A 19,334-nucleotide genomic window follows, 5' to 3' on the forward strand; every position below is an offset into this window, starting at 1 on the left:
ATGGATGCAGCTGGAAACCATCATTCTCAGCAAACTATCAGAAGAACAGAAAACCAAATGCCGCATGTTCTCACTCATAGGTGGGGATTGAACAATGAGAACACTTGGACACAGGAAGGGTAACATCTCACACCGGGGCCTGTTGTGGGGTGGGGGAGGGGGGAGGGATAGCCTTAGAAGATAAACCTAATGTAAACGATGAGTTAATTGGTGTAGAACACAACATGGCACATGTATACATATGTAACAAACCTGCACGTTGTGCACATGTACCCTAGAACTTAAAGTATAATAAAAAATAAAACTTTAAAAGAATTAGTTTTTGTTTTTTCTTGTTTTTTAAATCTAGGCTTTCGGGAATAAAATGCCTGACTCACTGGATCAGCTTGGGTCATAGATACTGATAAACCTCTTATGCCTTGAAATTGTAATGGAAGGCAAGTTCAGCCATTTGCCACTTGAGAAGCTGAATATACAAGAGGTGAGGTATAGTGGAAGGAAAGCAGTTGTATTAATCAAATGCCGGCAGTTGAGGAAATGACTGGGTTTATGCCCCTACAAAACCATTTCAAATTTTTGGGCTCACTGTGGGGGTTTAAAAAAAGAAACTTGCAGGAGTTGTGCAAGGTGCAGGTCTGCACGTCTTTTTCCAATGACTATCTTGAATTATTGTCTACCCGAACAGAATTCAAGCTGGTATCATCTTCACTGTATGAGTTAATTTCTAGATGGGGGAGAATTCTACAGCTGGGTTTCCATATCTAGTTTGCTTCTAGAGTAGCCCCAGAAGCTTCTAAACAAGCACATCATTAAATAAGCGTGCATGGTGCTAGGGAGCATCTGGTGGGAAAGGGAGAGAAACAGAGTTTTAAAGTCATTTCAAGGCTGTATTCTGAGTTTAGAGAAAAAAAGGTTTTTAAGTGCATTTTAAAACTAAGATACTTGATTACAAAATGTGAATTTTGATGGAAGAGGAAGAATATTAAACAGCTTTCCTCAATTGTTCTTCCACTTGTGCCTGAGTAAGTGGCATCCATACTTGACCCTGTAGACATGGCGTTCAATTTTAACCCATCTTCCCTCAGCTTTACAGTAGGGAAAATCGTAAGAAGAATTTTAATTTAGCAATAATTTTTGGCCCCTGATTAATCTAATGGCTAAAATATTGTACCTCTAATACTCAAAGAAGCTCAGCTAGTAAGTAAACTTGGTATGTTATTAATCAAGCCATACATTTTTATTTAGGGCTTTTTATGGTCTCAGCACTGGAATTTTAATGAGAGGTGATTAAAAAGATATGTTCTCTAGTAGAAAAGATGAAAACCAAAGTATCAATTTATTCAACAAACACTTGGGATCTACTACTGTGCCAAGTGCTTAATGGAAAACATGGGTGTTTAACATAAGGTCCTTTATGTTGGTACACACCAAATATGTCTTTCCTAAATGAATTAAACACAAATATTTTATTTTTATAATAAAAATGTTCTTTTCCACATAATTGTTATGTTCTTTATTGTTAGGAATTCATATCTCTAAAAGAATTGAAAAACTATTTATGTGCATATGCTATCAAACACCATATCTTCAAAAGAGATATCTTCTGAAGACATTTAACAGTTTAAAATTCCTCACTGGTGAAGAAAAACCTGAGTTTTACATAGCAGATGTTACATTTTAGGATGGATGTATGTGTATAACCTCTCTAGGGAAGTCCTAGAACAAAAATTTAACAGTCATGAGTAAATATGCATGCATATATATATATATATATGCCATCTTGAGCTTACCTGGCATGGATTAGTACCAGTAGGAACTGTTTAATTAGTAATTAATTAAATTTTCTGAAAACATATATAATTTCATTACTAGAAACAAGAGCAAAACTGTATGTTGAATAAAGCAACACTCGCACACTTAAGAAGCAAATGAGTTAACATATAATATTTTCATACTGCCCATCTGCCCACAGAGGGTCTACATCCTCCAAAAAAAGCCAAATATAATTTTGGTCAAAGACTGTATTAATACAAAAAGGACTGAAGTTTAACTTTCTCTTGTCTCTCCTTGGATATATATATATATATCCAACAAATATATATATTTGTTGTTGTTTGTTTTTTTGAGACGGAGTCACTCTGTCACCCAGGCTGGAGTACAGTGGCGCGATCTTGGCTCACTGCAACCTCCACCTCCCGGGTTCAAGCAATTCTCCTGTCTCAGCCTCCTGAGTAGCTGGGACTACAGGTGCCCAACACCACACTTGGCTAATTTTTGTATTTTTAGGAGACAAGGGGTTTCATCATGTTGGCCAGGCTGGTCTTGAACTCCTGACCTCAAGTGATCCATCCACCTTGGCCTTCCAATATGCTGGGATTACAGGTGTGAGCCACTGTGCCTGGCCGAAGCAAGTATATTAAAATCACTCTTAAATTCAAATATTAGAATGCTGTTGTTTTATGAAATAGATTTGTAGTTTCTTCTTTTTTTTAATAAATTTAAGTTTTTTTTAAATTTAGAGAGCGGATACTGTGAAACTGCCCTGGGGTGGTTTGCTAGCCATGCCCAAAAGGTAGATTCAGATACACTGTGTGTAAAAGAGGACGTGAACTAAACTTTGCAATTTGTCTTGTCCCATCTGTTACAAACTTCACAGTAGGGAGTCTGGCATTGTCAGCTGCCTTAAGTGACCGGTTGTGAATGCAAACAAAATTTGTGTACTTTTCTAGTTTTTTGGTAGAGTCAAAAATATATCATGCTCTTGGTGCTCAGTTTTCACTGAGCCTGTGGAAATGGGGTTTATGGTAATTTTGAAGACAAGAGTGTGAAACCAATAGAAAGAATGTTTTCTATATTCCCATTGATCTGGTTTAAAATGCTCTCTGTGTGAATCTAAAAACTATTTTAGAAATAGTTTAAAATTAAATTTAAATGATTTAGCCATGAGAAACAAATGCAGACAAAGAGTTTAAGGGAGCTGACTAGCACATACCATTTAGAAGTTTGCTTGTCTTTCAAGCAGTGACCTAGAAGATAATCCATTAATTATGAAAAAGAATTTTAATCATTAGTATGGATATCTTTAATAGACATCATCATAACATATTTGGACCCCTTGAAATTGTCTTGTGTGTGAACAAAACAAATTCAACTTGCCTTTTACAGATTTTAAACAATTTTGGAATAAGTTAAATATAAATAAAAATATGTAAAATTAAAATATTAAAAGATCTTTGGAGAAACTAAGCATTAAATCTGTGTATAATCAGACTAAAGTGTTTTATTTCAGTAATTTTTCTGAAATACAAATTACCTCACATAAAACTCATGTTCCACTTTCCTTAAAAACAAGAGAGTTTATCTTATGTGCTTTAAAGCAAATGGATTATTAAATAATGTAAAAGCTTACTAAATTACCAGCTGGTGGGACTATTTATTAATTAATGAGATAAATTTGAGGAGAAAGCAATAATTATAAATATTCTTTTAAAATGTAAATTGATGACCTAACAAGGTTTTCCATTATATATTAATATCTGTGGTATACAAACATTTTTATGCTATGTATTTCATTTTTTCCTGCTCATTTCTAAATTAATTACAGGCATTAGAGAAGCCATAAATACTAAAAGTCAGATTCAGCTCTCTGCTTTCAAGTGTATCACACCACAATCACAGATCTTTGAGAAAGCATAGTAGGAACAATTCTTTACATAATTGTATAATTATAACGCATGTTGAAATTAGCAAAGTTAGTCAAAAGAAACATTAAACAGGTTTTCTTTTCTAAGTGTCACAAAGACTTTGTAGAATACTTACATTTATAATGGATAACATGGTTACATTTTGCATTATACTTTAGCTACTAAAGTTATAAATGATCAAGCTTGAATGAATTTTGGAGTCTCACATCTAGTGTATGCTTGTTTTTCTGGTCAGAAACATTTTATGTTTATTTTTTTCTCTTCATTTTGAAGAGTAAGGAAAGATTACTTTAAGACTTGAACTTGGCACTTTGCATATCTCTTTGGTTTATGCAAGAGTCTTTCCAAGTCTTGTGAAAAATTCTTCTAAAAGGACAAGGTGAATTACTTGGTTAAGATATATATGCCAATATATATACAAAGAGAACAAAGCTATATGAAATGCACAGAAGGATCCTGCTCTCCTGCTTGAACATTTAGCCGAAGGGAAAAGCACAGAGAAAGCCAGAGTAACAATAACCTCGTGCCTTTTTCATGTATGATTCTTAGACAGGATTTCAAACACCAGAAGATGGAAGGTCAATAAATGTTGGAAGATTTTATCCATACAAGTTGAGAAAAAGTTAACATATGCAAAATGTATAAATGATCTTCTAAGTGTCTATTGCCTTTGAAAGGTATCATTCTCAAGTTAATCCACCAGTTAATTTCATGTCATCTGAAGTTTCTCTATTAAAATTTAATTAAGAGGTTCTCATTTGGGAAACAAATAACTTCTAAATATTTCTGAAGAACATTTATAAACATAACCACAGTGCACTGAATTTAGCTTTTACCAACTCATGAGAGTCAATTGTGCATGTATTTTCACAACTCTTGTGTTTCAGTGCTGTCACAATAGTGCTTGGAATCGAGTGTGGTGGGAGATTTTACACTACAGAAATAAAAAATTACTATTTTTTAATATTTTAATTATTCCTATCAGCCTATGTGTGTATTTTTATATTTTTATACACTTTTTATTCCTGTTTCACAAATAGAGTAACTGAGACGGAGAGGTCATCAGCCCAAAATCATACTGTGAATGGTGGAGCTAGGATTTATGCTCAGGCAGTGTAACTTCACAGCCTTCGGACTTAGCCACGATGCTACTCTGCTTCCCAGTAAATATTTAGTCAAAGTTTATTCATCAGTATAGAATGATGACATTATTTACTGACTGCATAAACCCAAATTATCAAGCACTTTTTCAACATTGTCTCAAAGAAGTAAATTCAATATATCTAACTTGAAATTTAGGAGCATTAAAAAATTAGGAAAGCTATTTTATAGAACCAGAGCTTTTCATGGGGACAGGTGCTAGTATTCTCTGCTCCAGAATTCTGATGCTTAAAATGTTGCCTATTTGTTTTAGATGGGAAAAGAGGGTGTTGGCAGAAGGATCCCTGGTTGGGCAGGGACATGCCAGTTTGCCAGGAACCTCAGCAGACACAGTGATGTGAACGAGCAAGACAAAATGCCAGGTAGAGACCTACTTTACATAGTACTTAGAAATAATCATAAGAAATGTTGAACCATGCAGTGATGAGAATCACTTTTATACCACCCCAAATCCCTTTTCCTGAAATCTGTTTCATGATACTGTCCACATTTAAAGTTTTTAAATATTTTACAAAGTACTTTCATAAAATAGCCAAACAATCCTGAAATCCATCCTTCTCTTGCCATCATTGGTTTTCCTAAGGCCTTGATATCCTCTGCTTCCATTGTTGATTATCCTGTTTTCATCTTTAAGTCATTTTCTTTGGCCTTCTGCTCTTCCCGTTTTTCACAACTTTAATTATTGACAATGATTTCTGAGTCTCCCCTGAGCTCTGGTGTCACATACTTGGCATGAAGTACAGTTAAAAACTTCTTGAATGAATGAGTCACTCTCCAATTGTCTGATGAAAATACCTACTTGGAGGAATTTCATCACCTCAAAGCCTGAAAACAACCTATTGTCTTGTCCTTAAAATAACTACCTTTTCTGAGAATTTCTGTTAATTTCAGTGAGAACCAACATTTATTGTGATTATCACATGCCAGACACTTTACAATACATTATCTACTTCTCAAAATTATCCTATGAAATAGATGGTGTAATGAAGAAATCAAGGACAAAAGCACTGAGCAAGTGAAGGCACAGAGATGTGAACCCACGTCATCTAACTCAAACCAGTGCCTCTCCCATCACACCTCAGGCTTGTCTGTTTAAGTCACTTAACCACACTCAGTTCCGTTGGTTTCAACCTGTCAGGTAGAGGCCCAAATAATGACAAATGCAGCCAGTAAAAACAGGACCCAAATTGACAGGTTATTGGGGATGAACAAAAAGAATTGAAAACTCAATAAAATCAAAGAAAATACATTCGTAACCAAAAATATAAAGAATTAAAAAGATTTTTGAAATAGAGTCAAGATTTGCTTATTTGTTTGAAGCAAATTCCAACAATACAAATATTAGCTTTGCTTGATTTGGGTTGGAATCTGAGTTTTCAGGACCATTTCTCAGATTCTATTAAGAATGTAAAAGAGGCTTAAACAAGGAAGCAACACAGTCAACTAATATATTTTATTTAAAAATTTATTTTTGGAGCCTATAAATGGACAAATTCCAAAATAGTAATACAGAATATTTAACAATATCTTAATATTTTTTTTTTACTCAACAGTCTGCCTTTAGGTTTTTCTTTCCATAAACAAATACACTGGATTAAAGCAACAATACTCTTATCTTCAAGTTCAACGTCTGAGTTTATTGCATACTATTTCCATTTAGAGTTCAGTAATTACTTAACTTCACATTATTCTGTCACAAATGATAATCAAATATCCTACCTACATAGTAAAAATCATAAAACTATTATAAGCCAAGAGAATTTATAAAGTTAATATGAAACAATAACTATACTGATACACATGTGCAATAGACCCTACCAGAAATATGCCAAAATAACAAGCTTTATTTAAAGAATGAGGTCTTTGGGCAGAAAGAAATGAGGGGTCATTATTATAAAAAATTATTAGGAAGATTGTAGGTAAAAAGAAATCAGCCTACGATTTTAACTAAATAAAGGAGGAGAAGGGAGTATATCATTAGAGTTGATACAGTTAGGAAAATTCAATTACCATTCTACCACAAACTGGTTGACTACTTCAAGAGCTCAGAATCAGGCTCTCCAGGCATTCTGTTACTCTCCCACTAAGTTTCCTTACATGGGACATAAACCTGCATTTATGATTACAACAAAATATTATAATGCTATTTAATCTGACAGTTGGCAAATAATAGAAAAACAAACTGGAAATCAGTGGAGCCATACCATCTCACTACCCCTGAAAATAGGGGCTAAAATGAGTCATTAAGAAACAGTATTCAAAGAGCCCTGTATTAACTAATGTGATTTATAAAATAAGCTAAATTCAGCAATTTTCAATGGAAAATGCCACAGTATTTGAACACGAGGAATGTTTTGATGCTGATTTTTATCAAAGTGGTACTCCAAGCCATTAAGTTGGAACAAATTCCAAATTCACAATTACATGCATCACCTCAGTTTAATAATCCAATAAATGATAAAAAAGACAAATAAAGAAAACAGCATCATATAGCACAGCAGCTTTGTTTGGCTCCCTCTGGATAAAATCTTCAGTTTGCCCATAGTTTTACCTAGAAATCCAGTTGTGGAATCAAATTGTGAATCCTATCAGAGATAAAGGCAAATAAAATATAATAATTAGATTCTAAGTCTACATATGCACATCCAAGTAATTGAATAACTGTTACCATAGTACATTTGTAATGACAGTTTTGTGTTTAATTAATTCAGGAGCCTGTTGATAACCTTGGATAATCAGCCTGATTTCTCCATGCAAAATACAGTAATACTCTCAGTGAATAAAAAGCTCTTTCACTGTCCAATAAACACTTCTTTCAGCCCCACAGAGTAATTCAACAACTCAAAACTATTTAGGTGTTATTCAAATTATGTGGATAAAAAAACATTAACAATAAATTTAAGTACTTTGTGCATTATCACACAGATTTTTCTTCCCATTTTTTTGTTGTGTCATTGCTCCCCAAGGTCAAATGGTTGATTGCTACCCAAGTAGAGGAATTCATCCAAAATGTAATATGGTTAGCAGTTAAATGTAATATGGTTAGCAATTAAATGTACCTTTATTTATTTATTTATTTATTTATTTATTTAGAGATGTAGTCTCGCTCTGTTGCCCAACCTGGAGTGCAGTGGTACAATCTCAGCTCACTGCAACCTCTGCCTCCCAGGTTCAAGTGATTCTCCTGCCTCAGCCTCCCAAGTAGCTGGGACTACAGGCGCAGGCCACCACGCCCAGTTAATTTTTTTGTATTTTTAGTAGAGATGTGGTTTCACCATGTTGGCCAGGCTGGTCTTAAACTACTGACCTTGGGTAATCTGCCTACCTCATCCTCCCAAAATGTTGGGATTACAGGCATGAGTTACCACGCCCGGCCTTGGACCTTTACTTTTAACATCCTTTTGTTTAGACAGCTGACTTTGAAGTAGAGTCTATTAAAAGTTAAGAGACGTGGCTCAAGCCTGTAATCCCAGCACTTTGGGAGGCCGAGACGGGCGGATCACGAGGTCAGGAGATCAACACCATCCTGGCTAACATGGTGAAACCCCGTCTCTACTAAAAAAATACAAAAAAAACTAGCCGGGCGAGGTGGTGGGCGCCTGTAGTCCCAGCTACTCAGGAGGCTGAGGCAGGAGAATGGCGTAAACCCGGGAGGTGGAGCTTGCAGTGAGCTGAGATCCGGCCACTGCACTCCAGCCCGGGTGACAGAGCGAGGCTCCATCTCAAAAAAAAAAAAAAGAAAAAAAAAAAAAAAGAAAAAAGTTAAGAGAACATCATATAGAGGTAGTAAAATGTGATAAGGACTATAAATATGGATGGGGAAAAACTACCATATTAAAACATAGCTGGAAAATCCTAAAGATGAGACAGGCCTAGGTATGGACTAGAAATATTACACATACTTTCACAGAAATTTTAATATCCTGAGATGTAAAGGCCCTGGCATAATAATATCCTTTGTACAGCTCAGTGTCTATGTGGCTCATACACTTTAGATCTATGATTCTTCACCACAGTTATGCATCAGAATCACCAGAGATGCTTCTTTCAAAATATTTATGTCTAGATCCCTCCCCACAAAATTCTAAATCAGTGTATTTAAAGACAGAATACATTGTCTCTTCAATACATTTTTAAAGAGGTCCCTAGCTGATTACAGCGCACAAGCTTAGCAGGAACATTGCTTTTGATGCCAAATTCATTTTTGAATAGCACAATTCTAAAAGCACATGGAACCAGAGAAGGTTCAGAGAAGCGTGACATTCAAGATAAACATTAACAAATGGAAGAGGACTCTAACAAGAAAAGGTATATGTTGTTAGAGAGAAAAGGTTCTGGGCTGTTCACATCTATGAGCACTTTTTTCAGATGTGATCCTTAGGAAATCAAGCAAAAGAGTAAGTTTCCATTAAGTGAACAACGTTTGGTTGGCTGGATATAAAGTGCTTTTTGATTGCTTGGTTAATAAATTACTAGTAGTCTCTACTATTGAGATTTCTAAGACTACTCAAAATAGTCATTTGTCTTGAGTTTTTAACAATCTTTCTATAAACAGGATTAAAGATATATTGGCTTCCACTTGTTCCTCCCACTTACATGTGTGAGACGAGATGAAAAATGCAAAAGCATGGCAAAAAATAAACCTTATAGTTATTCTAAACACATTAGATACAAATGGATGGGAATCAAGGACTTAGGCTCTCTGTATCTATTTCAAAATGAATAAAAGTTGAAATTCTATTATTTGTAAATATTAGATCAAATTTCTTAAAGTTAAAAACATAACCACTTACCATTTCAGATAATAATTTATTCTGGGTTTTAACTTCATGGCCTATTTCAATGGAAAGCTGTAAAGAAGAAGGTATACACATGATAACTCACATAAAAGTATTCAAGGTTATAAAGTAAAAATAATGTCATTCTAAGCACACACATTTTCTGAAATGAAACGGTCTTCTAGATACAAACTCTCTTCTTCTGATACTCTTTCCATCAAGATCAATACAAAATAAATTTGGAATTTGGAATTTCTACTCCTCCCAAATTATGGACATTTCCTCTTTCTTCTTTATTTTAATTTCATCTTAATATTCAATTCCATCTTCTAATTTGGAATATACTACTTCTCTCTGATTCTCTTACACTTGCATGCTTTTATATCTTTATTATATTCCTACAAAAGCTACAAATTCCTACAAATATCTGTATATTTCCTTCTTACATTTTCTTTATTATTTATTTATTATATTTTATAAATTACATATTTTTTATTTTTTTTAACTTTTATTTTAGGTTTGGGGTACAGGTGAAGGTTTGTTATACAGGTAAACTCATGTCACATGGATTTGTTGTACAGATTATTTCATCACCCAAGAATTAAGCCCAGTACCCAACCTTCTTACATTTCAAAAGATTGACAAATACCCATACAACCAATTCAAATCTAGACAAAAGTATTTAATATTTTCCTAATGAAATGTTACATTACTTTAAATATGTCTAAATTGATTATTTCCTTAGATTTTAAGGGTTTTTGCTTTAAAATATGGTAATAAATTGAAAAAAATATATATATTAGTGTTACTTTCTGAAGCTCTGCAGAAAAGAGCCATAGCTTACAAAACACAATACTATAGGTAATTATGACAGCTATTCAAACTAAAATCTATCTAATACTTTATAGGACAGATTCATCAAAGGCTTCACTTCCAAGATATTTAAACAGAATCATCTACTGAAAATCTTGGTAAACCACTGCAAATATTGTTCTTCATGTGTGTGAAAGCACATGGGATAATACTGACACAAAACCATACTAGAATTCTGTAGATCAGAACATGAGCTTTCCCGCCAGATTTAACAACTCAGAGATAATAAAGTAAATATAAAGCTAGATTGCCCAAATTACTCAACTTCTATCACTGTCATTTATGCCAAGGAAAAATATTTCCAGGACATCACAACTTTCTTCTAACAAGTAATCTAAATTATCTACATTAAGCATTTTTTTTAAGGCATTTAATTCTTAAGTCCTTCCAAGTGTTGTATTTTTAAAATTGGTATTATACAATACTACTCAGTTCATAAATCAACTTATTTTAGTTTAATATGACTTTGAAAACAATCCTGTTTCAAAATCTAAAGGTCTCCAGCTGAATGTAATTCGATTTTCCAAAGATTATAATGAAATACCAATTAAGTTTTATCAACATGGACTTCTACTGAATGCTTTACAAGTGAACATCATGTTCATTATAACGCAGTTTCAATCACATATATTATTAAAATCATCTTTGTGTAATTCCTTTGCTCAATACAAATTTACTCAATTAACACCACTGATAAGGAATTATGCTAGGTGCTATATAGAATATAAAGTAAGTACAATAGAAAACCTGCATTCTGGTAAATTCCTTTTACATACAAATTAGGCCAATGCAAATCAATATGAATAAGTGCTACAGAAATGGCACAAATGGTCTTATGTTCATAAGAAGAAAAATTACTTTTTTGTCTAGTAGAAAGCACATACAGATTCTGGAAGTGTGAGAGATAAGATCTCAAAAGCTAAGGCCAATTTTTGAAAGATCTATCTGATTTAATCAAGCTATGAAGCATGAACTTTATTAAATCGTGGAAGTACACTGAAGACTTCTGGGAGTGCAGGATGCAAGCTTTAAAATATTCTAAAAGAGGACTGTGGCAATGATTATATAACTCAGATCATAATGTGCAAAAAACCAGGAACAGATAGGTTAAGACGTTCTTCCAATAGTTCAACTAAGAAAACCAGGGGATAGGCCGGGTGCAGTGGCTCACACCTGTAATTCCAGCACTTTGGGAGGCCAAGGTGGGCGGATCACCTGAGTTAAGGAGTTCAAGACCAGCCGGCCAACATGGTAAAACCCTGTCCCTACTAAAAATACAAAAATTAGCCAGGTGTGGTGGCGGGCGCCTGTAATCGCAGCTACTTGGGAGGCTGAGACAGGGGGATTGCTTTAACCCAGGAGGCAGAGGTTTCAGGGAGCTAAAACCACGCCATTGCACTCCAGCCTGGGCAACAAGAGCAAAACTTCATCTCAAAAAAAAAAAAAAAAAAAAAAAAGAAAAAACCAGGGGATAGTATTAGAAATAGAAAGGCAAAGACAGAAACATCAGAAAGACATTGTAATACTCAGTGACCGAAATGAAGTACAAAGGTAGAAATAAGAAAGACCAAGATTTATAGCTTAGAAGACTGGATTAAAAAAAGCAGAAGAGCTACTTGGGGGTGGAAGATGGACAGCTCTGTTTGAGACATTACAGCAGACAGCACACAGCATATAAAAAACAGCTGGAGATTTTTCTTAAGTATTAAAAAAAAACCCTATCTTTTGATGTGCCACATTTTCTAACTTACTCAAAGCACAGTCTAAATGTTGAGTGTACTTTGACCTCACAAAACCACAGTATCTGAGTCAACGAATTCCTTAGGATGACGTCAATAAGAATATAGTTTATAATTATATATGTATAGAAATAGACGAATTAAAACACATATAAAATTTGTTATATACTTACAGATTTTATAGCAGTTACTTTGCTTCTCAGACTTTCAGTGAGCCTCTCATTTTCTTCTTCACAGGCACTATACCCACTATTAGCATAGCCATAGTTCCCATAGTTGCCAGGAGGTACTCCTTCACCTGCAAGGATCAGAGTCACAAAGGTGATTGTAGAGAAGCCACTTTTGAAACATTGATAGTTAGGAAAGAACTGAAAAAGACCCCTGGAGGGCGTTGTAAACCACATATGTCTCTAATATTCATACTCCAAATGAATTTAAAAAATAAATAACCAAACAGAGATCAGATCAATTCTTTCCATTACCCTCTGTTAACCAAAGAATATTCAGTTCAGTTCATTTTAATACACATTTCTGGACTACTTATTGATTGCTCAGAAGATACAAAAATAGGTACTAATACACAAGGATATTCAGGATACATTCCCTGCTCAAGAGAAACATATATTTTAATAAAAGTTCTAAAAGCAGTAACATCATCTACTGCTAACATTGAAGAAGCATGGCTATGAAGAGGAAGGGAAAAGTGGTTAATACAGCAGGAGGGGAGCTCATAGCAGTGAGGGCCTTTTACTGGCATCTCTTTCTCTTAAACAGACAATAGGACAGGAAAGAGCCAAAGCAGGGAGGGGGCAAATTGAAGCTCTAGGAAAGAGATGGAATAAGTCATGCAGAATGTTAGCTGAGAGTCAAGAGGGAGATTCATTTATTCTTCAACATATATTTGAAGAAGTACCACGTATCAGATCCATTGTTCTTTCTAGGTGCTACTTTTATGGAACTCTAAGGGATAAGAATGTCCACCACCCTGCCTAATGTAGTACTTCACAGTCATCAGGCTATCAAACAACAGATGGAGTGGGCCTTAGACAGTGAATACGTACATAAATATGTTGGGCCATTGAGAGGCAACGGCATAGTTCAGGGTGTTAGTTAACTACACTTTTTTTTTTTTTTTAACATAATTGTTGCCATCAATTTTCTCAGTAAAGCGAGAAAATGGGCTAACTGCTGAAGAATGGATGATCATTCAGAATATACAGTAAGGAGAATGAATGGAAGAAAGGGACCGGGACTGCACAGGATTACTAAAGATAAAACAAACTTGTTTGAGGCAATATACTATGGTGGCTTCAATCCTCCCAGGTGTGTGGTTTTTTTCCTACAGAAGAGTTTATCGGTCTGAGTTAGTCCAGGAGAAGCTGGATGGTTGGACTAATCTGTAGTTGGAAGTTTATAGTATTGGGGTTGCAGAAAAACAGAGCCCCAAGAGGTTGAGACTGCCTGCCAAAAGAGTGGTTGAAGATCTGGATTATGGGGATTAGACTGGACAGATATTGAAGTAGATTCAACAGTGGCTCAAGAATGTGGGAAAAAGGATGATATCGAAACTAAAGGTCTCAGAGCCTGTTGGGCACAGCAGCTCACGCCTATAATCCCAGCTACTCGGGAAGCTGAGGGAGGGAGGCAGGATCACTTGAGGCCAGGAATTTGACACTAGCCTGGGCAACACAGCAAGGCCGCATCTATTAAAAACAAACAAAACTAGAGGTCTCCATATGCTCAATGAGCCATGCAGCAGCAATGACAGGAGATAACAGCACTGATCCCTGAAGGACAGTCAAGGTGAGAGTAGGAAGTTCTTTTAAGGCACAACACAAATTTCATTTTCCCTATGAAGCAAAACTCTTACTGATTTCTTACAGCTATGATTGTATGTAACATTAATATTGCACTCTGTACAGTACTATAAGGGCAGAGACTAAGTTTGTTTGACTCAAGACTGTATGTCCCCCCATAAACCGACAAACACATACACACTGTAAGGTACACTCAATGAATACATGATGTGAACAAATTAATGAAAAGAATCTGAGTTCACTGTTATTGAACTTTGAATGTGCACACCTTTGTCCAGAATGGAGTCATATGCTTCTCTGAAGGCAAAGACAGTATCTCATGCTTCTATATCCTCCCTGTACCTAATGAGTACTTTATATGCAGCACATATATGCAATCTCCACCACCACAAAAACCACAACAAAATATTGAAGAAGTATTTTCCAAACGGAAGAGAGTTGTACTATCTGAATTTTCCTGCTGACACACTATCCATGACACACGATCCATGAAGCTCTCCACATGTGTTATTATAAAAGAACTCAAGGAGTGGGCATATTTTTCCCCCTAGTCAACAACTAAAGTTACCATTTAAAAATGCATTCCGGCCGGGCGCGGTGGCTCAAGCCTGTAATCCCAGCACTTTGGGAGGCCGAGACGGGCGGATCACGAGGTCAGGAGATCAAGACCATCCTGGCTAATACGGTGAAACCCTGTCTCTACTTAAAAATACAAAAAACTAGCCGGGCGACGAGGCGGGCGCCTGTAGTCCCAGCTACTCGGGAGGCTGAGGCAGGGGAATGGCGTAAACCCAGGAGGCGGAGCTTGCAGTGAGCTGAGATCCGGCCACTGCACTCCAGCCTGGGTGGCAGAGCAAGACTCCGTCTCAAACAAACAAACAAACAAACAAACAAAAAAAATGCATTCCTACTCTATTAATCAATGATACTCTGTGCAAACTGTAGTTTAATAAGGGCCAAGATACTTAAAGAAAAGAATAATGTCTTCTTATTTTGTGTGGCTGAGGTTCTGAGTATACAACATTTACCCAGTAAGTAATTACTGACTGGTTGAATGGAAACATTTGACAACTTCACCAAGGAATTCATTCTAAATTTTTTCTTTCCTATTTTTTCTTTCCTTTGTTTAGTTGCTTTTGCCTATCTTAATTTTAATTTTAGAGTTCTTCCATGCTGTTCCATTTATTCAAAGTGAAGTTCTTGTTGTATTTATTGCCAAAAATATATCAATGCACATTTCTATTAAAGAGTTGATCTTCCCTCAAACTATGACCCATCCCAAATACAATGAAAAAAGTAAAAAACAAATAAAATGCAAGAATTGCTATTCCAAACACAGCCACTTCCCTTCTGGTGGTGTACTGCTATGAAAAGTTGTAAAAAAGCTAGTGAGTACTGAAGATCATCCTCAGCCTTTGTTTATTTAGATAAATGCTACTTCTTTTGGATGGGTTCTATCAGTAAGCTAACAAAACCAGTTAGAGATTCATGTGAAGTGTGGCAACTTCTGCCTACAGATATCTATCAGATTCACTATGATCCCAAATTTAAAATTTCAGGTCAATATACATTCATACTTTAAAAATAAGAAAAGAAAAAATGTTTAAAAAAAAAAAAAAGAGTAGGTAGTGGGTTCTAAATTAGTGAAATTCTAATTTAACTGGCTGAGCTGAGGTCCAGGAAACAATACTTTAAAAACTTCCCAGCGGATTCGAATGTACAGTCAGGGCTGAGAACAATTACTCAAGTCACTTTCCTGCAATTTAACATGGCACACTGCAGCAGAAAAATGCTCAAAAGGGCCTAGGGGCCTACTGATGAAATCCAAACTCTTTGGCCTCGCATGCAAAGATCTCCACAATGTGATCCCGCATCACCTACTTCACCCAAACTGGTTTAATCATAATCCCTTATTTCTTTTTAGTTCCTCCTACCTGGAACCCACTTCCTCCACTCTCCATTATTCAAGGTCTACTTCAAATTCCTATGTCTCCACAAAATACACAAGGATCCTCTCCACAAAGTACACAGTAATCTATCTCTGAAATCTCTGAGACCATCCCTTATATGTAGAACCTATCTGGTATTTGGATGTATAGCGACTACTTTGTACTATAACTTATCTTTGCACATATTTCTACTCCCCACCTAGACTGGAAGCTTTAAGGATCGCAAACCGGGCAACAAACAACTGTATACCTAGAGCTTACTCAAGCACACAATAAATCTTTTTTTGTCATTAATGATGATGAACAAGAAAAACATTTAGACATATAAAACCAAACTTACTCAAAATTCTTTCTTTTTTTTTTTTCTGGCCCCACTTTACCTGGCCCCACTTTCTATGATCCAAGTATTCATAAAAACTTCATTAAAAAAACAAAAAACTTTTTCATACTACAATTTATTAATAAACAAGTCTATGGTTATTGGCAACTTTCATTGACTTTAAATATCTGACACATTGGGCAATGCTTTTTTCTTTTTTCAATCTTATAATGACTGAGAAAGGTAACATTATCTTTTTTCAAATGTGTCATTTATTTTCTGAAGTATACTGCACTCTTAATTTACCAGAGTCTTCTTTAAAAAAAAAATCGTGTCCTAAGAGAAAGCTTCAGAATCAGAAAATGCTGTTCTAGTAGCTGTGCGTTACTATAAGGGCCCATTAAAATTCCTTGGGTCTAACTTATTCTTGCTGATGAGCCGGTTTACTAACCCCAAAGGTGAAGATCAAATGTTAAGTCGCCAAACCTTATCACGTTCTACTGCCTTAACCGTGGCACAAGGTTCAGATTAAGAAATCACTTTTGACCCAGAAGTTACAGTTCCAGGACCTTTAACATTAATGACACGTACATTTATTTACCTTTGTAACTCACTGTTACCAGACTAACGACCACTACTAGTGTGTTTTGCGTGCAACCACCCATTCTTCAAATTCCGCTTCTGAAGAAACTAAGACCCAGGGCCAGTAGAGAAACAGAAACCGGAGTCGGGCTTTGGAAAACATAGCAGTGTCCATAACCACGCTCAGGCAATAACACTAGAACATTCGACCACTGAGATGCCACCTGTACACACCCACCCCCAGTCCACTACTTTCTCTAGCCTACCATCCAAACTTGAATCTGACTCAGACTTAAGGAAACTCCAAGGATCTGGGACAAATGGTGTGTTTCCACTCGAGGTGGCCCACAAAGATCCCCTCTAGACATCCTGTTTTTTGGACCAAATGCCAGGAACAGAAGACAGGTTCGATTTCTTTCCGCGCCCAGCATGGCCGGTTCTAGGGCCCCGAACTTCGAACCTCAGCCCTCTTCTTACCCAGGCCTGCACGCCTCATCCTGCCAGAGGAGAGAGAGAAAAGGCGGGCGCGGGGGGTTGGGTGAGTAGGAAAGAGCTGTGACCCGGACCGCGTCTTCAGTACCAGGGCCGGGCGAAACACCAACTTCTTCCCCTCAAGCGCCACGACATCAGTAGAGTCTAAACACCGCGCCTACTGATGGCGTCACCAGGGCGCTCATTGGAGCCCTGGGAAGAAGGTTGAATGGCATTCTGGGAAATGTAGTTCACCGACGCGTAACGTGTTGTTGAGGGCGTGGTGTGAGCCAGGTTCCAGGGTCGGCCGGGGCTTCCGGAAAAGGGGACGGCTTCTACTGCTGCTCCGACTTTGGGTTTCTGATCCAACGTTCGCGCTGCTCCGCTCGCGGCTCCAGGTAGCTGCTTTCAGTTTGTTAACCACCAAGATTAACCCAGCAGATCTGCTCCTCTCGACCCACAAGAGGGTGGTTGGGGTATCTTTCCTGATTCAGCCTCGTACTCCCATCTCACCTCCAGAGGCAGTTGAGGGAAAGTTAGACAAAACTTTGTTCAGGTTTCTCAGTTTACAAACAAGTAATCCGACACCCACAGAAGTAACCGATTTGTGCCTCGTAGTATCCGGTAAAGGAGAGAAAACCAGGTGCCTTTGAGTAGGACTGCTGCTCAGATAAGAGCCAACTAGGAAAGGCGCGGGGTCTCGTCGGAGGCACTGAATAGTTTGTGAATAATTAGTTCCCTGTTACTGCATCTGTTGTACTTCTAGAAGGAACCAAGACTTTTAGTTGTTACAGGGACCAAAGGACCCCTAAACTCCCTCCCACTTAACATTTTTTTTTTTTTTTTTTTTTTTTTTTTGAGGCGGAGTCTCGCTCTGTCGCCCGGACTGGAGTGCAGTGGCCGGATCTCAGCTCACTGCAAGCTCCGCCTCCCGGGTTTACGCCATTCTCCTTGCCTCAGCCTCCTGAGTAGCTGGGACTACAGGCGCCCGCCACCTCGCCCGGCTAGTTTTTTTGTATTTTTAGTACAGACGGGGTTTCACCGTGTTAGCCAGGATGGTCTCGATCTCCTGACCTCGTGATCCGCCCGTCTCGGCCTCCCAAAGTGCTGGGATTACAGGCTTGAGCCACCGCGCCCGGCCCCCACTTAACATTTTACACAAGGCAGTGTGCCAATTTAGGGCTTAAGTGTGCCAATTTAAAAGCTTGCTGGCGAGTTGGAGGTGTTACTGGTATCGGGGTTAATCCTAGAATTTCATTTTATCTCACAGGATTATTTATCGTGAGAATACGATGAAATCATGGTTTTTGAAGGAAAAAAAAAAAAAAAAAACCTGATACACAGGAGGCCATCAAAATCCATTGGGTGTCTGCGGTTTTGTTGTTGCTGCTGTATATATGGCAGTGGAATCGTCTCCACACTAGAGATTTCCTAATATGTGATCTCTGATCACTTAGCGTTTCCTCATAGTTTCCCAGGACATTATTAACATTGACTATAACAGTGGCATAAGTCTCTGCGTTAAGTTGCTTTGGTAAAAAACACACGAAAACAATTTTTGATAAGAGTTATTAACCTGGGAAGGAAGCTTTATCCAATAGTGTTTTGATAGAAAAAAAATCTCCATTTTCTAAAAGCAATGGAATTAACTGAGCATAATATCAGGGACAATTATTACAAATAAAAGATGAAGATTCAATAAAAGAAATGATAGCTAGGTGTCCCTTTATGACTTAAAATCTGTGACGTCCTCTGGTTAAAAAAAATGCATGTTATATAATTAAAACATGTTTAAAAATTGTCTTACTGAAGGTTTGCTGATAGAAATGTAGAAACCGTTATTTCTGAAAATATGTTAATATTTACCAGAACTAACCATTTAGATTACATAAAATATACTCTTTCCTTTAAATGATAGGAAGACATAAGAATGAAATGTAG

The 19,334-nt window shown here is 36.7% G+C and overlaps 1 protein-coding gene and 1 long non-coding RNA gene across 3 annotated transcripts in view; one reads left to right on the forward strand and one right to left on the reverse strand.

The window, feature by feature from the left end:
- Positions 1–6,297: 6,297 nt before the first annotated feature.
- On the reverse strand, positions 6,298–18,139 carry BET1 (Bet1 golgi vesicular membrane trafficking protein). The gene is made up of 4 exons (XM_010389524.2): positions 17,400–18,139; positions 12,429–12,553; positions 9,659–9,715; positions 6,298–7,450 (listed from the first exon to the last, which is right to left on the reverse strand). The coding sequence occupies exons 1-4, from the start codon at positions 17,416–17,418 to the stop codon at positions 7,295–7,297; spliced, it is 357 nt and encodes a 118-aa protein (XP_010387826.1). The 5' UTR covers positions 17,419–18,139; the 3' UTR covers positions 6,298–7,294.
- LOC104682785 overlaps positions 17,641–19,334 on the forward strand; it is a 232,296-nt gene continuing 230,602 nt past the window's right edge. For both annotated transcript variants that reach the window (XR_750736.2, XR_004058088.1), the window contains exon 1: positions 17,641–17,791. This is a non-coding gene — a long non-coding RNA (uncharacterized LOC104682785). The remainder of the gene's footprint in view (positions 17,792–19,334) is intronic.

Source organism: Rhinopithecus roxellana, chromosome 6, assembly GCF_007565055.1.
Source record: "Rhinopithecus roxellana isolate Shanxi Qingling chromosome 6, ASM756505v1, whole genome shotgun sequence".
Taxonomy (NCBI): Eukaryota; Metazoa; Chordata; class Mammalia; order Primates; family Cercopithecidae; genus Rhinopithecus; species Rhinopithecus roxellana.